The following is a 17,500-nucleotide window of genomic DNA, read 5'->3' on the forward strand; positions in this document are numbered from 1 at the left end:
GCAAACGTGTATCCCATCACAAGGCTGTTTAATGAAGGGAACGGTCCCGGATTAATAGCGAGGATACATAGGAAGGCATAGTGATGGGGCGGGGTTAATGAGACGTGGAGAGAGAGAGAGAGAGAGAGAGAGAGAGAGAGAGAGAGAGAGAGAGAGAGAGAGAGAGAGAGAGAGAGAGAGAGAGAGAAACTTTACAGAGAGGCGAGGAACACTAATGAGAGAAAGAGCAAAATCTTGACAGAGAGGCGAGGAACACTAATGAGAGAAAGAGCAAAATCTTGACAGTGATGGACAGCTTAAGATAATGAGGCTCCCTTCTAGATTCATTATTATTATTATTACTTTTACTAAACCTCTATTATTCTATTATTATTCTATTATCAGCTAAAGTCTACTTCTTACTATCTCATTATTGCATTCAAATATACTACTTTTTATTAGCCCCTTCAGTAATGGGACGTTTTTTTTACCTTGAGCTTTGGGGCTGAGTAGACGATTTTATTTACATTAAGAAGGGTTTATGGAGATCAGAAGACTATTACCCAGAGTCTTCACTATTTCAATCCCCACGTAAGTTTCTGAAGCTGTTTGAAATCGTCAAATAATAAGGAGAATGAAAATGAAAACGCGTTCTTGTACAGGACTTAAAGGTTTGAGCAATCTTTTCCTTATTCCTTCTTTTATCTCCTTCCTTTCTCTAGGCCTAAGTAATGAGGCGCTGGAGCTGTAAAGGTTGACACGGAAGGAGGAATACCTTTATTTATTCCCCTTCGTAAATATCTTGAGGTATTTTTTTCCTTGAGTTTTTGGTGTCAATAGACGATTTGTATACATTAGGAAGGGTTTATGGAGATTAGAAGACTATTACCCAAAGTCTTCACTATTTCAATCCCCACGTAACTTTCTGAAGCTGTTTAAAATCGCCAAATAATGAGGACGTAAATGAAAACACGCTCTATTACAGAAGGATTTAATGGTCTGAGCAATCTTTTCCTATTTCTTTCCTTTATCTCCTTCCTTTCTCGAGAGCTTGGCAATAGAGCGATGGAGGTGTAAAGGTTGTCAGGGAAGGAGGAATACCTATATTTTTTTCCCCTCGTAAATATCTTGAGTTGGGGCGCTGCTTTCCTTTGCTGTGTACGTACAAGGGGCTTTTCTGTTCACCGTGGAGGGAGTGATTAATTACTTCTAGTCTGCCCCGTGGAGACTGTGGAAGGTACTCTGTCAAACTCTGTATCATAGTATCCTCTTGCCTTGCTCTCTCTTTCTCTCTCTCTCTCTCTCTCTCTCTCTCTCTCTCTCTCTCTCTCTCTCTCTCTCTCTCTCTCTCTCTCTCTCTCTCTCTCTCTCTCTCTCTCTCTCTCTCTCTCTCTACTCTTACCCAAATAAACGTGGCTTTCATTCTTTTCTTCCATCTTCTTCTATCACTCTCTCTCTCTCTCTCTCTCTCTCTCTCTCTCTCTCTCTCTCTCTCTCTCTCTTATTATCCCTTTACTTATTCATCCTCTCTTCCCATTCTTCCTGCAGTAATTCCCTCCTTCCAACCCTCTCATTTCTTTTTTCTCACTCACATTTTCTCTTCTTTTTCGCTTCTTGCTATTCTCTTCTCTCTTTTATTGTACATATTTCATGCCGTCGGTTCTTTTTCTTCCCATTCTTTCTTTTTTCTTTCGTTTATTCGTTCTTTTATTCGTTCCTTCTTTCCTTCCTTTGTTGCGTCCTTCCATCTTCATTCATACACACCATCCTTCTCGATTCTAGCTCCTTTCTCACCTCTTGCCTTTTATTTTCGTCCTCACTTCATCCCTTTCTTCCTTCCTCCACCTCCTACCTATCCCACCCAACGCCACCATCCTCTTACCATCTCCCAGCGAGACACAAACGTCCTCACAACTGTACCAGGCGGAGTCTTAGCGCTGCTCTTTTCCGCACTAAACATCGCCACCGTAGTGTTGTGGGAGATTTTCGCATGGTGTGTAAAAGTGTGGAAATATGGATGTGAGCGCTGTGTTGTAGCGAGTGTGAGTTGTGCTGTTAGCTTTATTCTGCGCTGAGTACGTATGGAAATTTGGGTGTTTGTGCTACGTGTGTATGTGTGTGTGTGTTTCATAGGTGTGGGTTTGCATGTTTACTGTGTCTTTTTGTGCGGGACGGGCGTATGACGGAGGATTACGTGAGGTTGTTACATATGCATGTCTCAGCCGTAGTATATTCACTCACTTGTCCTGAAACCATGAAAATAATTTGTCCATGTAAAACACTGAATCATTTTATTAATATTTTTTCTTTGCGAGAACCAAAAGCTCACATTTTAGCATTTCGTCACAAGATCACAAGAATTTATTTAAGAGTCTTGGATACGCAAACAACTTTCGGTAAAATACCTAAAGAATAAGAATGTGGATAACTTTAATCCCTTTGATTGCTAATAGCACGTTTCACTTTGTTTGAGTGATCCCTGGAAGCTATACTGAGGAAATATTGCACTGGATACACTTCAAAACTTTACTTGGATATTAGATCACCAACTGCCATTGCTCTGAGTGTCACCTTTCAAAAGTTTTAACTAAATCCCAGTGCTTAGAATAAATCATTGCGATAAAAAAATGCAGCGTTTTAAGAAGGCGAGCAAATAATGCATATATTCTTTTACATCACAAATAATAAAAAAAACAACAACAAATAAATCAAGTGTAAAATTTAATGATAACGTTGCATCTTTTTTCTCCTAATTGTTTATGTGTTTCGTGATGGATGCTCTCTCCCTCTCTGGCGGACATATATTAAAGGTTATGTTTTTTTCATTCCTTTTATCAGGCGGGGACAGACGCGGTTGGGTTATTGCCTGACGAGTGAACCTGCAAGGGAGTGTGGGGCGGAGCTGGGAGGGGCGAGGCGGGATGGAGCAGCGCGGCGGTGGATCAGGGGAATCTTTTGTTGGCGAGGGAGTGGAGTGCATTAGGTTAGGGGAAGTGAGGAAGTGAGGCAAGGATGAGAGAGAGAGAGAGAGAGAGTGAAGGAATAATAGATTGAGTGTTTGAAGAGTGAAATTGAGTGAGTGAGGATAGAGGAGAGTGTGAGCGAGTGAATTGACCTTAGTTGAAGTGAGGAGAGGATGGAAGTGAGGGAATGGCAGGGTGATTGGATGAATGAGAGAGAGTGAGAGGGAAGGATGACAGTGAGGAAGGGAGGCAGAAAGAGCGGAAGTTGTAAATTGCATTAAATTATATTAAGTTAGGGTGAGTGAAGCAAGGTTGGGGGAGAGAGAAAGAGAGAGTGTGTGTGTGAGGGAAGGATAGAATAGGTGAATGAGAAAGTGAATTAATTTATTACTAAAGGAGGAGGAGAGGGAACGTTGGAAATGAGAGAAAAAGGAAGTTACTGCATGATTTATGGCTACAAGAGAGAGAGAGAGAGAGAGAGAGAGAGAGAGAGAGAGAGAGAGAGAAGCCTTTTTACCTCTCTTTAATACATTTTCAATCATAAAAGTTTCTGTTGCAGATTTCTAGGTAGTATTGACATTATGTAGTAGTGGAAGTAATAGTAGAAGTAGTAGTAGTAGCAGTAGTAGTAGTAGTAGTAGTAGTTGTAGTAATAGTAGAAGTAGTGGTATTAGTATTAGTAGAAGTAGTAGTGGTAGTAGTAGTAGTAGTAGTAGTAGTAGTGGTAGTAGTAGTAGTAGTAGTAGTAGTAGTAGTAGTAGTAGTAGTAGTAGTAGTCGTAACAGCAGCAACAGGTGGTGGTGGTAGTAAGGATGGTGGTATAGAGGACACAGGAATACCACGAGATGAATAAAACATTGGTTATTTTGGGTCGTACTTATGTTTGTGTTTGAAAAAAAAGATGACTACTCTTGTGTACTTTTAATCCGAGTATATATTTTCATTGTGTGTGTGTGTGTGTGTGTGTGTGTGTGTGTGTGTGTGTGTGTGTGTGTGTGTGTGTGTGAGCTGCCATTGTTTCCTCCCCTTTATATGACATTTATTCTTGTGAACACTCTTTATCTCTGTTTTCTTTCCTTTTATTACTTAGTTTGCTGGTTTTAGTTTTTATATCCACTATTTTTAGTCTCTCTCTCTCTCTCTCTCTCTCTCTCTCTCTCTCTCTCTCTCTCTCTCTCTCTCTCTCTCTGTGACTTGTCTAACTTTCCCTCTTGCTCTATGAAGCCCGTCTCAACTTTTTTCCCGCTACTTTTCCCATATACTTTTTATTACTTTTCTTTCCCCTACCCAACCTTTCTCCCCACTCTACTTATTTTCCTCTTTCCTCTCCTTTTTTTCTTTATTTCCTATTTTTCTTTTCCCTCTCTTTCTCTATTTCTCTTTCTTTTTCTTTTCTCTCGTTCTGGTCTCTTCATTGCTTTTTCCTATTTATTTATCTTCTCTCTCTTCCTTCACCTAACTCTATCAAGTGTCTCTTCTCTCTTGCTCTTTATTATCTTTTTTCCACTTCCGTATCGTTTCTTTTATTTTCCCTTTCCTGGTCTCCATCATTTCTTATTTTCTTTTCTATGTTTCTTCCTTTCCTTTCTCTTCTACTTGTGGTCTTTTGCTTTCTGTGTCATTGTTTTGTAGTTTGTTTTTTCTGCTGTACTTTAGTCATATTTCCCCCTTTTCCTTCTTCTTTCTTTCTTCTTTTCCTAGTGTTTTTTGCCATCACACCTGGTGTCGGTCTGTCTCTAATCCTCCTTGATCCTGCTGTCTTTCTTCCTATCCTCCCTCCTGCTTTCCCCCCCCCATGATTATCTACCTTCATCCTTCATCCTTTCTTTTTTCTCATTCTACCTTCTTCTTTCCTTTGTTTTTTTTGTATATCTTTCCTACTCTCCTTCCTTATTTTTCCTTCTTATTATTTTTTCTCTTCCTTTTTTTTCCTCTTTTCCAATATTTTTTTCCTTTTTAGCTTTTTCTTCCTTCCTGTCTTTCAGTTTTCCTGTTTTGCTTCGTTTTCTTTGGGTCATATTTCCTCCTCCTTCTTTCCTCTTTTTAGTCAATTGTTAGCTTTCTTTTTTTCTCTAAATCCCCTTTACTTTTTTCCTTCTTTTTGCATTTTTTGAATTCTTTTTATTTATTGCATTTTTCCTATTTTCCCTTCCTTCAATCCTTTATTGTTACCCTCTTATTTCCCTTTCATTATTTCCCATTTACTTATTTTTTTCGTCTTTTTCTTAACATTCTATCCTCATGTCTCCTATTCTTAATTGTATTTCTTTCCCTTCAGTATTTCATTTCCATTCTTATGGGATTGAAACATTTGTATTTCCCTTTTTCTTTCTTAATCACTCTTTTAAACCTCTCCTCTTTTATTTTTGTGTTTCCTTTGGCTTCCCTTCCTCATAACATAACATATTTCCTTTTCTCTTTCCTTCAAGTCTTTTCTCTTTTCATATTCACTTATTTTGTCTCCTCTCTGCCTGTGTTTCCCTTTCTCTCCTTCCCTACCTTTCCTTTCTAGTTTGAACATTGTATTTTTTTTCTCTACTTTTAAGCCCTTCCTCCTTTTTTCTATTCGTTCCTTCCTTCTTTCCTCTTTTCTTTCAGTAATTTCTTTTCCTTTTTTTTCCTTCTTTCTCTATTTGAAACGTTGTATTCACTTTTTCTTTTTTTAATAATTGCTTCTTCTTATATTTTCTTTCATTGTTTCTTTCTTCACTTCTCTTCATAATATATCTTTTTCCAGTTTAACCATTATATTCTCTTCTTCTCTTCTACCTTGTTTTTCCTACAGTGCTTCTTTTCCTTTCCTTCCCTTCATAACGTACCGTTCTGAATTTAACATTATATTTTCTTTCTCTTCTTTCTAAACACTTTTACTTCTCTTTTCCCTGCAGTGTTTCTCTTCCCTTCCTTCCCTTCATAACGAATGTTTCTTATTTTAAAACGTTGCATTCCCTTGCTCTTTTTTTTTCTGATCCTTTTTTTTTTTTTGCCTTTTTCTATAGTGTTTCTCTAATTTAATTCCCTTAATAACTTACCTTTCTCCAGCTGAAATATCATATTCCCATTTTCTTTTTCTAGTCACTTGTACGTCTCTTTTCTTAAAGTGTTTCCTATCTTTTTCTTCCCTTCATAAAGTACCTTTCTTCAATTTCAACATTACATTCTCATCCTCTTTTCTCGTCACTTTTCCCTCTTTCTTCCCCGCAGAGTTTCCCTTCCTTTCCTTCCCTCATAACGTACCTTCCTCCAGTTGAAGCGTTTAAGCACCGAAGTGACGGACTTGCTAATCTGGGTATCAGGGGGTCTGGTTCTGGCGAAGGTTGGAAAGTGAGTCTTGTCTGACGTCTCCGGGTGCGTGCAGAACTGTGGGAGAGAGAGAGAGAGAGAGAGAGAGAGAGAGAGAGAGAGAGAGAGAGAGAGAGAGAGAGAGAGAGAGAGAGAGAGAGAGAGTATACATTATTAGAACATGAGAACATATGTTAATGCATAGAAATATTAATTAACATGAATATTTTAATGTTTGGGTGAAATTGTGAGTTTTCGTTGCCTATTTTGGTGGTTTATATATTCTATTTTTCTACTTAAGATTTTTGTTTTATATTGTAAAGTTTCCTTGAGATGCTTTGTTTGCGTGTGTTGATTTTTTCCTCCTTGCAGCGAGAGAGAGAGAGAGAGAGAGAGAGAGAGAGAGAGAGAGAGAGAGAGAGAGAGAGAGAGAGAGAGAGAGAGAGAGAGCGAGAGAGCGCCTTGGAAAATCCTCCTTGTCGGCTCTTGCTAATCCCTTTCTCTCTCTCTCTCTCTCTCTCTCTCTCTCTCTCTCTCTCTCTCTCTCTCTCTCATCTATATTTGTTTATTTTCAGAACCATTTTCATTTTTATTTTTTTTTGCCTGTTTCTGTAGCTTTTTTTTTTTATCTGTGCGTTCTTTCGTCTCTCTCTCTCTCTCTCTCTCTCTCTCTCTCTGTCCCCTCCTTCCCTGACTAAGCCTTATCTCCTCATCCAATTATTTCCTTCTCCTCCTAATTTCTCGGCTCATAATTTCGTTGGCGGTAAAGCCCTTTCCTTTTTTTCTCCTGTAATTACTTTCAGGTAAAAAACAGAATGGTTCAAGATTGCAGTAAGTACTCCTAATTAAATAAAAAAAAGTATTGTTATGTTATATGTAAGCAGCTGATGAAGACACGCTAAAGCTTTAAGGAATAATGACAAATAATGTGGAGTTACTGGTGAATAATGGAAAGGAGTGGTTGAAAAATAGCACAGTGGTTCCTTTTAGTATTCAAGGTGTCCAGGTGTTTTTTCCCTTCTGAAATGAGGTTGAAATTGCTAGAGGGAGTGGAAAAGAAAAAAATAGAGGAGGGCAGATGAGCTCAGGAATCTGTGAAAGAACAATGATATTAGGACTAAGAAGGACTGTCGTGCATTATTGTGGTTGGCAGAATAGGAACAAAGGTATGGAGAGAGAGAGAGAGAGAGAGAGAGAGAGAGAGAGAGAGAGAGAGAGAGAGAGAGAGAGAGAGTGAGAGTGGGAAAGACATAAGGACGTTGAGTTAAGAGAACAACCACGACAACAGGTGGATGAGATGATAATTTATCCCTGAAGGTTGTTAAGAAGAGAAGGTAATCAGAGTTTGTGCCATTCATGTCCAAGTTTTTTTCTACGTAGTCTTCCTTATCGACGTTTTCCCCGTATAAGGACACTGCATAGAGCAAACACTAAGAAAAACAAACCATCAACGGAGCTCATGGATATAACCTAACCTAACCTAACCTAACCTGACTTGATACACTTCACTCACCCTCATGACAACTGACTTTTTGGGATAGCGTTATGAACATTTCAGTTTAAATGGTAGTGAAGACCGCAGGAAGTATACTCGTTGTAGAGGGTAGTGGTGCGCTTTATGGAAAATGGGACTATTGTTTGGCTGACGGATCATAAATTTAAAACTCGGCTGCTATTGAAGACGAAATGTTGGGAGGTGAAATTCCCGTACCCTCCCAGAGTCCCAAGTAATCAGAGCTATGAAAATGCGTAGGACAGGCGTATAAAAACAGGAAGGTACTGGAGGAAGCTAGTGATTTCAGAGTGTTTTTTTACACTGGAAAAATGAATTGTAAAATGTAGTGTTAAGAATGCAAGTCTACTCTAATATAAAGCATGCGTTTATATGACAAGCTTATCAAGTAGAAATGAACGCCAGCAAACAATATTTTCATTTACAAAAAAGAAAGTAAATAAGAGGAGCTAAGCGTCTTCTAGCTACATTAAGAGAGTTAAATAATAGAAAGAAAGTCTCCAACCTTGAGACCGGGAAAAATAAAGCCATCAGCAAAGAAGAGGTCATTAGGTGGAGGTGGGATGATTAATGAGTAACAGAAAGAGAGAATGGAAGGCTGCCATTAGACGGTCTCTCCATTGTTACGCACCAAACACCTGAGGGAAGCTTTATAGAAGGCTTTTTGAGAGACGCGTGAGATCAGTGACACGTAAAGATGTTCCTGGATGAACATAAAAAGGAAGAAGAAAAGGTTCAAGAAGCCATCAGGTCTCCACGTGGTAATGATGTATATTATCAATAGACTCAAATTACAGGCATTGAAGTGTGGAAGTGTGAAGATAATTGCAATCATCCTTATTTTTGGAACGGTATCAATATAAGCTCAGTTATAAATAGAAAGAGAGAGACACAATGAGAACAAAGATAGGAGTGGAGAGCTTTCCAGATCAACACTAAACAGACGGAATAAAAGAACACTGATAATACGCATAAATAGATAAAAGAAAACTTGATTTCACAGCAAAGGTTTCAGCAGAAAAATCAACTTTAGACTCGGAAAAAAATATTGGCGATGCGTAGCTCTTGGCGTTTGAGCTGAGCTTTCCAGCTTTGTATCAATTATTTCTTCTCTTTGTCGTATTTTAGATTTGATTGGTTTCATTGATAATTTGATACGCACAACTACACTTTGATTTATTGAACAATTAACTCGATGTTTTCTAATATTATACAGAAGGAAACTAATTGTGTGTGAGTGTGTGTGTGTGTGTGTGTGTGTGTGTGTGTGTGTGTGTGTGTGTGTGTGTGTGTGTGTGTGTGTGTGTGTGTGTGTGTGTGTGTGTGTGTGTGTGTGTGTGTGTAACATACAAAATCGCGCTCTCATATCTATGAACAGATAGGTACATAAACAGAAAATCAAACGAATAAACAGACACAGGAGCGACATAAAGAGGCACACAGAAAAAGAGTGTACACACCAATACCAATCGCTCCTAATCCCTTGACCAATTTCAGCTTGCATTCAGTTAATTAGTTCAAAATTGCTGTTGTGTGCGACACTCACATGAAGTGGCGATGAAGTTTGACTTCTGCCGTCTGTATATTGGGCAGAGGAGACAACTCTAAAGTTTCTATTCAGCACGTCACCGTGTATTCCACGTAATGGTCTCCTTTGCCAATGAACAGCCGGCAGAAATAAAATTTCATCGCCACTTCATGTGAGAGCAGCATACGACAGCTCTTTTGAAATAATTAAGTGAATGCAAGCTGAAATTGGTCAAGGAATTAGGTGTGATTAGTATTGGTGTGTACTCTCTCTTCTGTATGCCTCTTTATCTCGCTCGTGTGTCTGTTTACTCGTTTGATTTTCTGTCTATGTATCTATCTATGTATCGCAGAGTATGATCTCGTCTGCTTTGTGTTCTACAAGACCTAGACACTGCATGGTCCATCTATCTTAGGATTCTGTACATGTTGTATGCATTTTCTTATCTGTGTTCTCCCCTCTTCCATTCTTTTACCACCTTTCTCTTCTTTTTTATACCTAATTATCTTTTTGCTTCCATCTACCAGTGTGTCTGTGTGTATGTGTGTGTGTGTGTGTGTGTGTGTGTGTGTGTGTGTGTGTGTGTGTGTGTGTGTGTGTGTGTGTGTATGTATGATTATGATCCTCACACTCTTTCTATTTTTGTTTTCTCTCTCTTCCTCCTCCTACCATACCCCCTTCCCCCCCTCTCTCTCTCTCTCTCTCTCTCTCTCTCTCTCTCTCTCTCTCTCTCTGCATGTGTTCTTGGAGCCTGCCCAATCAGAAGGAATCTTGAGGATCAGAGGAGCTTCGAGGATCCAATCGCAGCTTATGGTAATTCGGTCAAGGTCATGAGAGTTGAGGTAACGATACATTCTTGTTTTGCTAACCCTCGCCCTCAATAGAAGCCCAACAGACACAGATGTAGGTAGTAAATAGATAGATATAGACGAACAGTTTGGTAGTTAGGCAAATAGATAGTAAGATGGGTGGAGAGAGAGAGAGAGAGAGAGAGAGAGAGAGAGAGAGAGAGAGAGAGAGAGAGAGAGAGAGAGAGAGAGAGAGAGAGAGAGAGAGAGTAAAGGAGGTGCAAGAAGTGGAAATTGATTGGCTTGAAATCGAATGCAGGAATTGGAAGCACAGGTTACGAGTGGAAGGAGAATTTAGCAGAGTTTGGTATATTGGGACATGAAACACTGCATCTTCACCATAGACATCATCATCAGCCTCTGGGATTCCACTGCAGGAAGCTGTTACTCCAATCACCTCCACTTATCACTGTGTTACCTTTTTTCATTCCATGCCCTCCAAGCAACACTTTTCGTTTTATCTCTTTCTGCTCTATTTCAGACCATGTTAGGCATTAGTATTAGCTTCTAAACAACGATCAATATGGCACTTTGGCACAGCTTGTTTGACACCGGAGCTCGTTTCCAAGCGTATTTCATTTGAGTAGTTTAGTCTTGGGTTTTGAAGGCAAAGCTGGCAAGAGTGTAGATTGTTTGGACAGGGAAAGGTTAAAAGTGACGTAGTTTTGAGATGTAAAGGAAATACAGAAAGCAACGCACGAAGGGAGGAGGGTATAATGGGAGGGGAGGGAGAGGTGGCAGAGTGAGACACATCATAACTATTACTGTACGAATGTCTGCTAGGATCTTACTAGCTTCCACCCTCAAAGTCAAGAAGTCAACTTATGAAAGACACTCGACAAGGCACGGTAGGACTATGCATTAAGGGAAAGGTGTCAACAAGCTCTGCCAAAAATTACGCATTGATCCGACTGTTTATTTAGGTGATAGAGAAAAACGATGCCTCACATGGTCTTGCTTTCCTTAGGTCGTCAGTTCATTACTCTTATTGTTCATCTATTATACGTTTCGCTGATTGTAAAAGAACCATTAAATCATTATCATTTTTAACTGAGTGGTAAATGCAGATTATGATGGTGGTGGTGGTGGTGGTGGTGGTGGTGCTGTGGCTCGTAATGACTATAGTATTGCAAGTTTAAAAGAATTAGAGGCGTTTGTTTTGTAATTCGTGGTTGATTATGCAGATGAGGAAGTGTCGGTGTGTTGTGAATAACTGAGATGGGAGGGAACAGTGTGCATTACAGGGGAAAGGGTTGGGAATAGGAAAAAATACGTATTGAGTGTTTCATACCATTTCTCATTCATGTCAAGTATCTTTTAGTGACCTATATAAAATGAAGATGCTATAAATTCATCTCGTTATCTTTTTATTGGTCTATATATCAAACTATTTATATCTGATTTTCTTTTAGTGTTTTTATTCACTCCCTTACTTGTCTGTTATCATTTCCATTTATTATTATTAAATATTTATGAGTTTTTGTTTACCTCTGTTAGCAAGTTGGTTTCCTTCCTTTCCTTCTGTTTTTTTCTTTCTTTTCTTCATTCCTTCTATCTATCTATCCTTCTTTCTTTTTTCTTTCTTTCTTTCTTTCTCTCTCTTTAGTTCATTCTTTTCTTTCTTTTCTTTCTTCCTTTTTCTTTCTTTTTCAGTTTCTTTAGCTGTGTGTATTCATACTTAAATATTTACATTACAAACACTTACTTCACAATTTTTATCATTATTAACACTCTCATCCCATCGTGTCTCCAGTGCAATAAAAATACACAATAATTCTTAGAGCAAATATTTTCTTTACTTCATCAGTAACGTAAGTAGAATGACAACAATATCAGTCAGAACAGCTTTATTAATCACTGGTACCGTCGTCACTGTTTCCACCGACACTAACTCTAAAGTATATAATGATTCTAAGAGCAAACATTTTCTTTACTTCATCAATAACGTAAGTATAATGACAGCAGAAAAAACAACAAGAACATTATCAGTCACAATAGCTGTATTAGTCACTGCTACCATCGTCACTGCTGCCGCCGCTACTATCTCTAAAGTACACCCAAGATGAGCTTCGGGGGTGATATGGGCCCTAATATGGGTACAACTTTAAATAAAATTACCTGCGCCACTAATGGGCGGAAGCTGAACAGCGCTTCCCATACACTATTAAAGTATGCCTACAGGCGCTATAGGCCTTAGCGTAAAAAAAAGCAAACAATAATTCTAAGAGCAAACATTTTCTTTACCTTATCACTCATTTAAGTAGAATGACAGCAGTAACAATAATAACAATATTAGTCACAGTATTACTCACCGCTACCATTGTCACTGTTTCCACCGTCACTAACTCTGATAATAAGGTGCAGATTGAATGCCGTCAGTCAGAACTTTTGTTGAGTAGTGAAAAATTGTAGTTAGCGTGAATTATTAAGGCTTTCTCGCTTTTATTAGCCAAACATTCGGTGCCATCATTTAGTTTTTCCTTTATCCTTTTCTCTTTGATCTTTCAATTTTATATATATGGATGAGCTCATGTGCTTGGTTTATGTGTTTGGTTCTTTGTATTTATTCATTTGATTTTCCTGACAGAGAATGAATATCTATTTATGTCTCTTTGTTGCAGTGTGTCCAATTTTAAATGTAGATGTTTCGATCTTATTGGCTTATATAGACTGGTATTCATTTATCCAGCTATTAGTGAATTTTCTTTGATTAAAACTCTGGGTTTGTCTGTCTGTTGAACTAACTCTGTCTGCATGTACGTATATATGTCTGCCTTTCTGCCTGCCTTTCGAGCTATCCGTCTGTTTATCTGTCTGTGGAACTGTCTGTCTGTCTATTAGTTTATCCCACGTTTTCGCAGCTGTGAGGGAGAATTTGCCAGTAAAACCAACACCAACGTGAAATGGTCGATAGACAGCACAAAAAGAATAATGAAATTCCAATATTGGCTGCTATACCGAACGTTAACAGGGAAAAAATCTATGTTTCGAGGGCATGGTGCATTCGACGTGCTCAAATATTTCAGGGCTGCCTGTCTATCATGCTCGAAAACCACGCAATTTTTGAGACCAGAGCAGACAATGGTGTATTCCTCCAACTCGCCATGGCTGCGGGTGTCTACTAGTGTCTATCGGTCAATCTTGTCTTTATTAGTTACATGTTTCTGTCTGGCAAGGTCACAGTTTTAGAGTAGCTTCCCTTGCTCTCTCTCTCTCTCTCTCTCTCTCTCTCTCTCTCTCTCTCTCTCTCTCTCTCTCTGCGTTTCCTTGTTTTCCTTCCTTGAACCGTATTGTCCTTTTGTCTTTAACTCATAGAATCTGCAGCAGTGATAGCATGGTCACACAGACAGCCTTGTTAGATCCAATAAGGCTGTTGCAGTGTGTTTGTTCCTTTGTATTCCCTTTGTATTTCTCCTCCTTCTCCTCTTCTTCCTCCTCCTGCCCTCCCAACCTTTTTTTTTTTTTTAGTAAAGACCTTACTGTTTGTTTTGTTTGGACTTCCTTTGTATTCTTTTGCATTCCTTCTCTTTCTCCTTCTCCTTTTGTTATTCCTTTTTACTTTCTCCTCTTATTTTTTTTTATTTCAAAGTTTAAACACACACACACACACACACACACACACACACACACACACACACACACACACACACACACACACACACACACACACACACACACACACACACACACACACACACATCATTATCAGCAAGGTAACACAAAGAACTTTTCTTGCTAAACACACACACACACACACACACACACACACACACACACACACACACACACACACACACACACACACACACACACACACACACACATGCGCAATGCCACAAGATATTTGAGTTGTGTCCCATCATTGATTTTTGTACTTTGGGGTGAGTTTGCACTAATTACAGTATTGCGTTACAGAGAGAGAGAGAGAGAGAGAGAGAGAGAGAGAGAGAGAGAGAGAGAGAGAGAGAGATTGATTGATTGATTGATTGCTTTATTGGCTCATATACAGTACATATAATAATAGTTAACGATCCAATAATAATAAGTTTAAATCTTTAGCCCTAGTCCATTGAGCTCAAAGCTCTCTATGGACTATTTTCCTTGCCGGATTAGCAGTCGATTAACAAAAAAAAAAAAAAAAAAAAATACAATACTATACTACAATACATAAACACATACATGAACAGACATAAAAGGAAACCTATTAGAATTGCCCCATATCATTCACATACATTCATGTAATATTCTTAGTTAATGACATAGTATGTGTCTCAGCAATCACACGGTAAGGTTTGGAAGGGAACTTGGTACTGGGAGGAAGGGGAATGGGAAGGGGAGGGGCAGGAGAGAAGAGGGAAGGGAAGAGGAGGAGGAGGAGGAGGAGGAGGAGGAGGAGGAGGAGGAGGAGGAGGAGGAGGAGGAGGAGGAGGAGGAAGGTGACGGGGAGCGGTCCACCAGCGCAGCGGGTCAGGTATCGGGTGGCTAGCCAGGCTCAACTCCCGCCGCTCATCTGAGCACTTCACCACCCACACCGGTGACCCGCCGCCCTGGTCGACCCTAGAAAACAAAGTAATACAGTATACAAGTATGCAAAAGATAAATAAATAAATAAAAAGTTTTACTGTTATGATGGCGAGGATTTTAGTATGAACTTTTAAGCTGTTTCTTTATATGTATTTTAAATGTGTTTAGAGATTTATTTTAGTGTCTGACACAATATCATTCCATAATTTAGTACCCCTGTAAAGAACACATTGTTGGGCATGAGATGTTTTGTATAATGGTATAGTCAAGTCACTGGCATTCCTGGTTTGTATGTTGACTGGAATATGTCGCAGAAAACCACAATCAGTTTCATATATTTTTAAAGCTTTGTATACAAATACAAGAGTTTGATAAGAAATAATATCATGTGCTTTTAGAAGATTGTGTTTAAGAAAAAGAGGTGCAGTATGATCATATCTATTGGAATTAGTAATTACTCTAATAAGTTTCTTTTGACTGACAAACAATTTATCAACATATGTTTTGTAAGCGCCACCCCAGGGCCATAACGCAGAGCAATACATCAAATTCGGATAAACTAAAGAGTAGTACATTAATATTAGGCAGTCTACATTGCAGCAATTCCTTATTCTATAAAAGATTCCAGTAAATTTTGATATTTTGTTTATAATATTCTCTAAATGTGGCTTCCATGTTAATCTATTATCAATTGTTATACCCAGAAACTTTATTGTATCCACTCGTTTAATTACCAAATTATTAACTTTTATATCAAAATTTATTGGTTGTGTCATATGTGGGTGTGTGAGCATGTATTGAGTTTTGTTTACATTTAGTGATAACTTATTGCTGTTTATCCAATTTATTACATTTACCAACTCAAAATTCATGGAATTGACGAGGGTTTGTAAGTCACTACCTTGTAAACAAATATTAGTGTCATCAGCAAACAAAATAAATTTCAATGTATTAGAACAAAATGTAATGTCATTAATATAAATTAAGAATAGCAATGGCCCCAGGATGGAACCTTGCGGAACTCCACATGTTACATCCTTACATTGAGATTTGATGTTGTTGAAAACCGTGTATTGTGTTCTTGAACTTAAATAACTTTTGAACCATGTATATGCCTGTCCCCTTATACCATAGACTGTTAATTTATCCAGCAAAATAGAATGATTAATCGTGTCGAAGGCTTTTGACAAATCACAGAAAACTGTTAATTGATACATTTTGTTATCTAAAACTGAATATAAATTTTTACAAAGGAAATGGATGGCCATTTCAGTTGAGTAATTTTTTCTAAATCCAAATTGAGCATTAGATATTATTGAATTTTTTTACCAAATAATCCATTATTCTGTACACTACAATTTTTTCAAATATCTTGCTTAAACAGGGTAAAATTGACACTGGTCTATAATTTGAAAACAAAGATTCGTCCCCTTTTTGTAAATTGGCACCACCTTTGCGATCTGCAATGCCTTTGAGAAGCATCCTAAAACAAAAGATTTATTAATAATATATTCCAGAAAGGGGACAACAATTTCTTTACACTCTTTAATAATACTTATATTAACATCATCGTAACCCGGACTTTTTTCCCTCATAGTAGTTATGATATTACTTATCTCTACACTTGTTGTTGGCCGCAGATAAAAAGAAAAAGGTACTGGTGGAGGTAAATAGCTGCTGAAGTGTGTTCTGGGTTCCTCTATACGTTCTGCCAAATTTTCTGCTACACTACTGAAATAATTATTAAATCCATCTGCTATATCAAAACTATCAGTCAAAGTTACTCCCTGATTTACATATGTATCAGCGTTACTCTTCCTATCTTTACCAAATAGATTATTTAACATTTTCCAAGTTTTTTTGGCGTCTCCTTTACTATTCTCTAGAGTGTTTTTATTATTCTTGGATTTTGCCTCTCTAATTATAGATGTCAACATATTTCTGTATGTCTTAAACTGTTTTTCATAAGTTAAGGGCCACTTCGCGTACAGCTTTTGTAATCTATTTCTTACTTTAATTGATTTCTTAATAGCAGCGGTTATGTATGGTTTATTTTGTGCTTATTTTTTACTATGAATTCTTTGACAGGAAAACAAGAATCATATAACTTTAGAAACTCCTCCATGTCTGTTTATACAATGATGAAATATTGTCATGCATGCGTGTTTCACATAAACCAATAACAGAGAGAGAGAGAGAGAGAGAGAGAGAGAGAGAGAGAGAGAGAGAGAGAGAGAGAGAGAGAGAGAGAGAATGTGTACTCTGCAAGAAAAAATGGGGGCATTCACAATCCAGAATGAAGACAAAACCTCTCTCTCTCTCTCTCTCTCTCTCTCTCTCTCTCTCTCTCTCTCTCTCTCTCTCTCTCTCTCTCTCTCTCTCTCTCTCTCTCTCTCTCTCTCTCTCTCTCTCTCTCTCTCTCTCTCTCTCTCTCTCTACATTCTGCTTCATTCCTTTCCCCTTCCTTTTTCCTCAACACACTGGCTATGTTTTATTTCTCCCTCCTGCAATTCAACCCCCACTTTCCACACCATTCTTTAAGTCACACACACACACACACGCACACACACAGACACACACACACCTACCTCGCCTCTCTTTACAGTGTTTCTCATTCTTCCCTTCCTCTAATCATGACTCTTTGATTTTATTACTCATTTTATTCATCTGGACTTGCAGGAGGTGATTTGTTTTTTATTTAACTTGTTTTCGTTCAAGGTTATCGTTTCATGCTTTTCTTTATTTCTTTCGTGCGTTATTGATTTTGATATTCATGTGACTTTTAGGAACGCTGTCATCTCACTTGTTATCTTGAATTCGCTTTTGAATTTTGCTTTTGTTTTTAGATACTATTTCCTACGTG

General features: G+C 38.2%; 1 protein-coding gene across 1 annotated transcript in view; it reads right to left on the minus strand.

Moving 5' to 3' along the window:
- The window catches only part of LOC123498136 (guanylate cyclase 32E-like), a 222,757-nt gene that overhangs the window by 101,005 nt on the left and 104,252 nt on the right, over positions 1-17,500 (minus strand). Inside the window, exon 5 of the mRNA XM_045245310.1 lies at positions 6,180-6,302. Within this exon, the coding sequence (XP_045101245.1) occupies positions 6,180-6,302 (123 nt within the window). The remainder of the gene's footprint in view (positions 1-6,179; positions 6,303-17,500) is intronic.

Source organism: Portunus trituberculatus, chromosome 47 (genome assembly GCF_017591435.1).
Source record: "Portunus trituberculatus isolate SZX2019 chromosome 47, ASM1759143v1, whole genome shotgun sequence".
Taxonomy (NCBI): Eukaryota; Metazoa; Arthropoda; class Malacostraca; order Decapoda; family Portunidae; genus Portunus; species Portunus trituberculatus.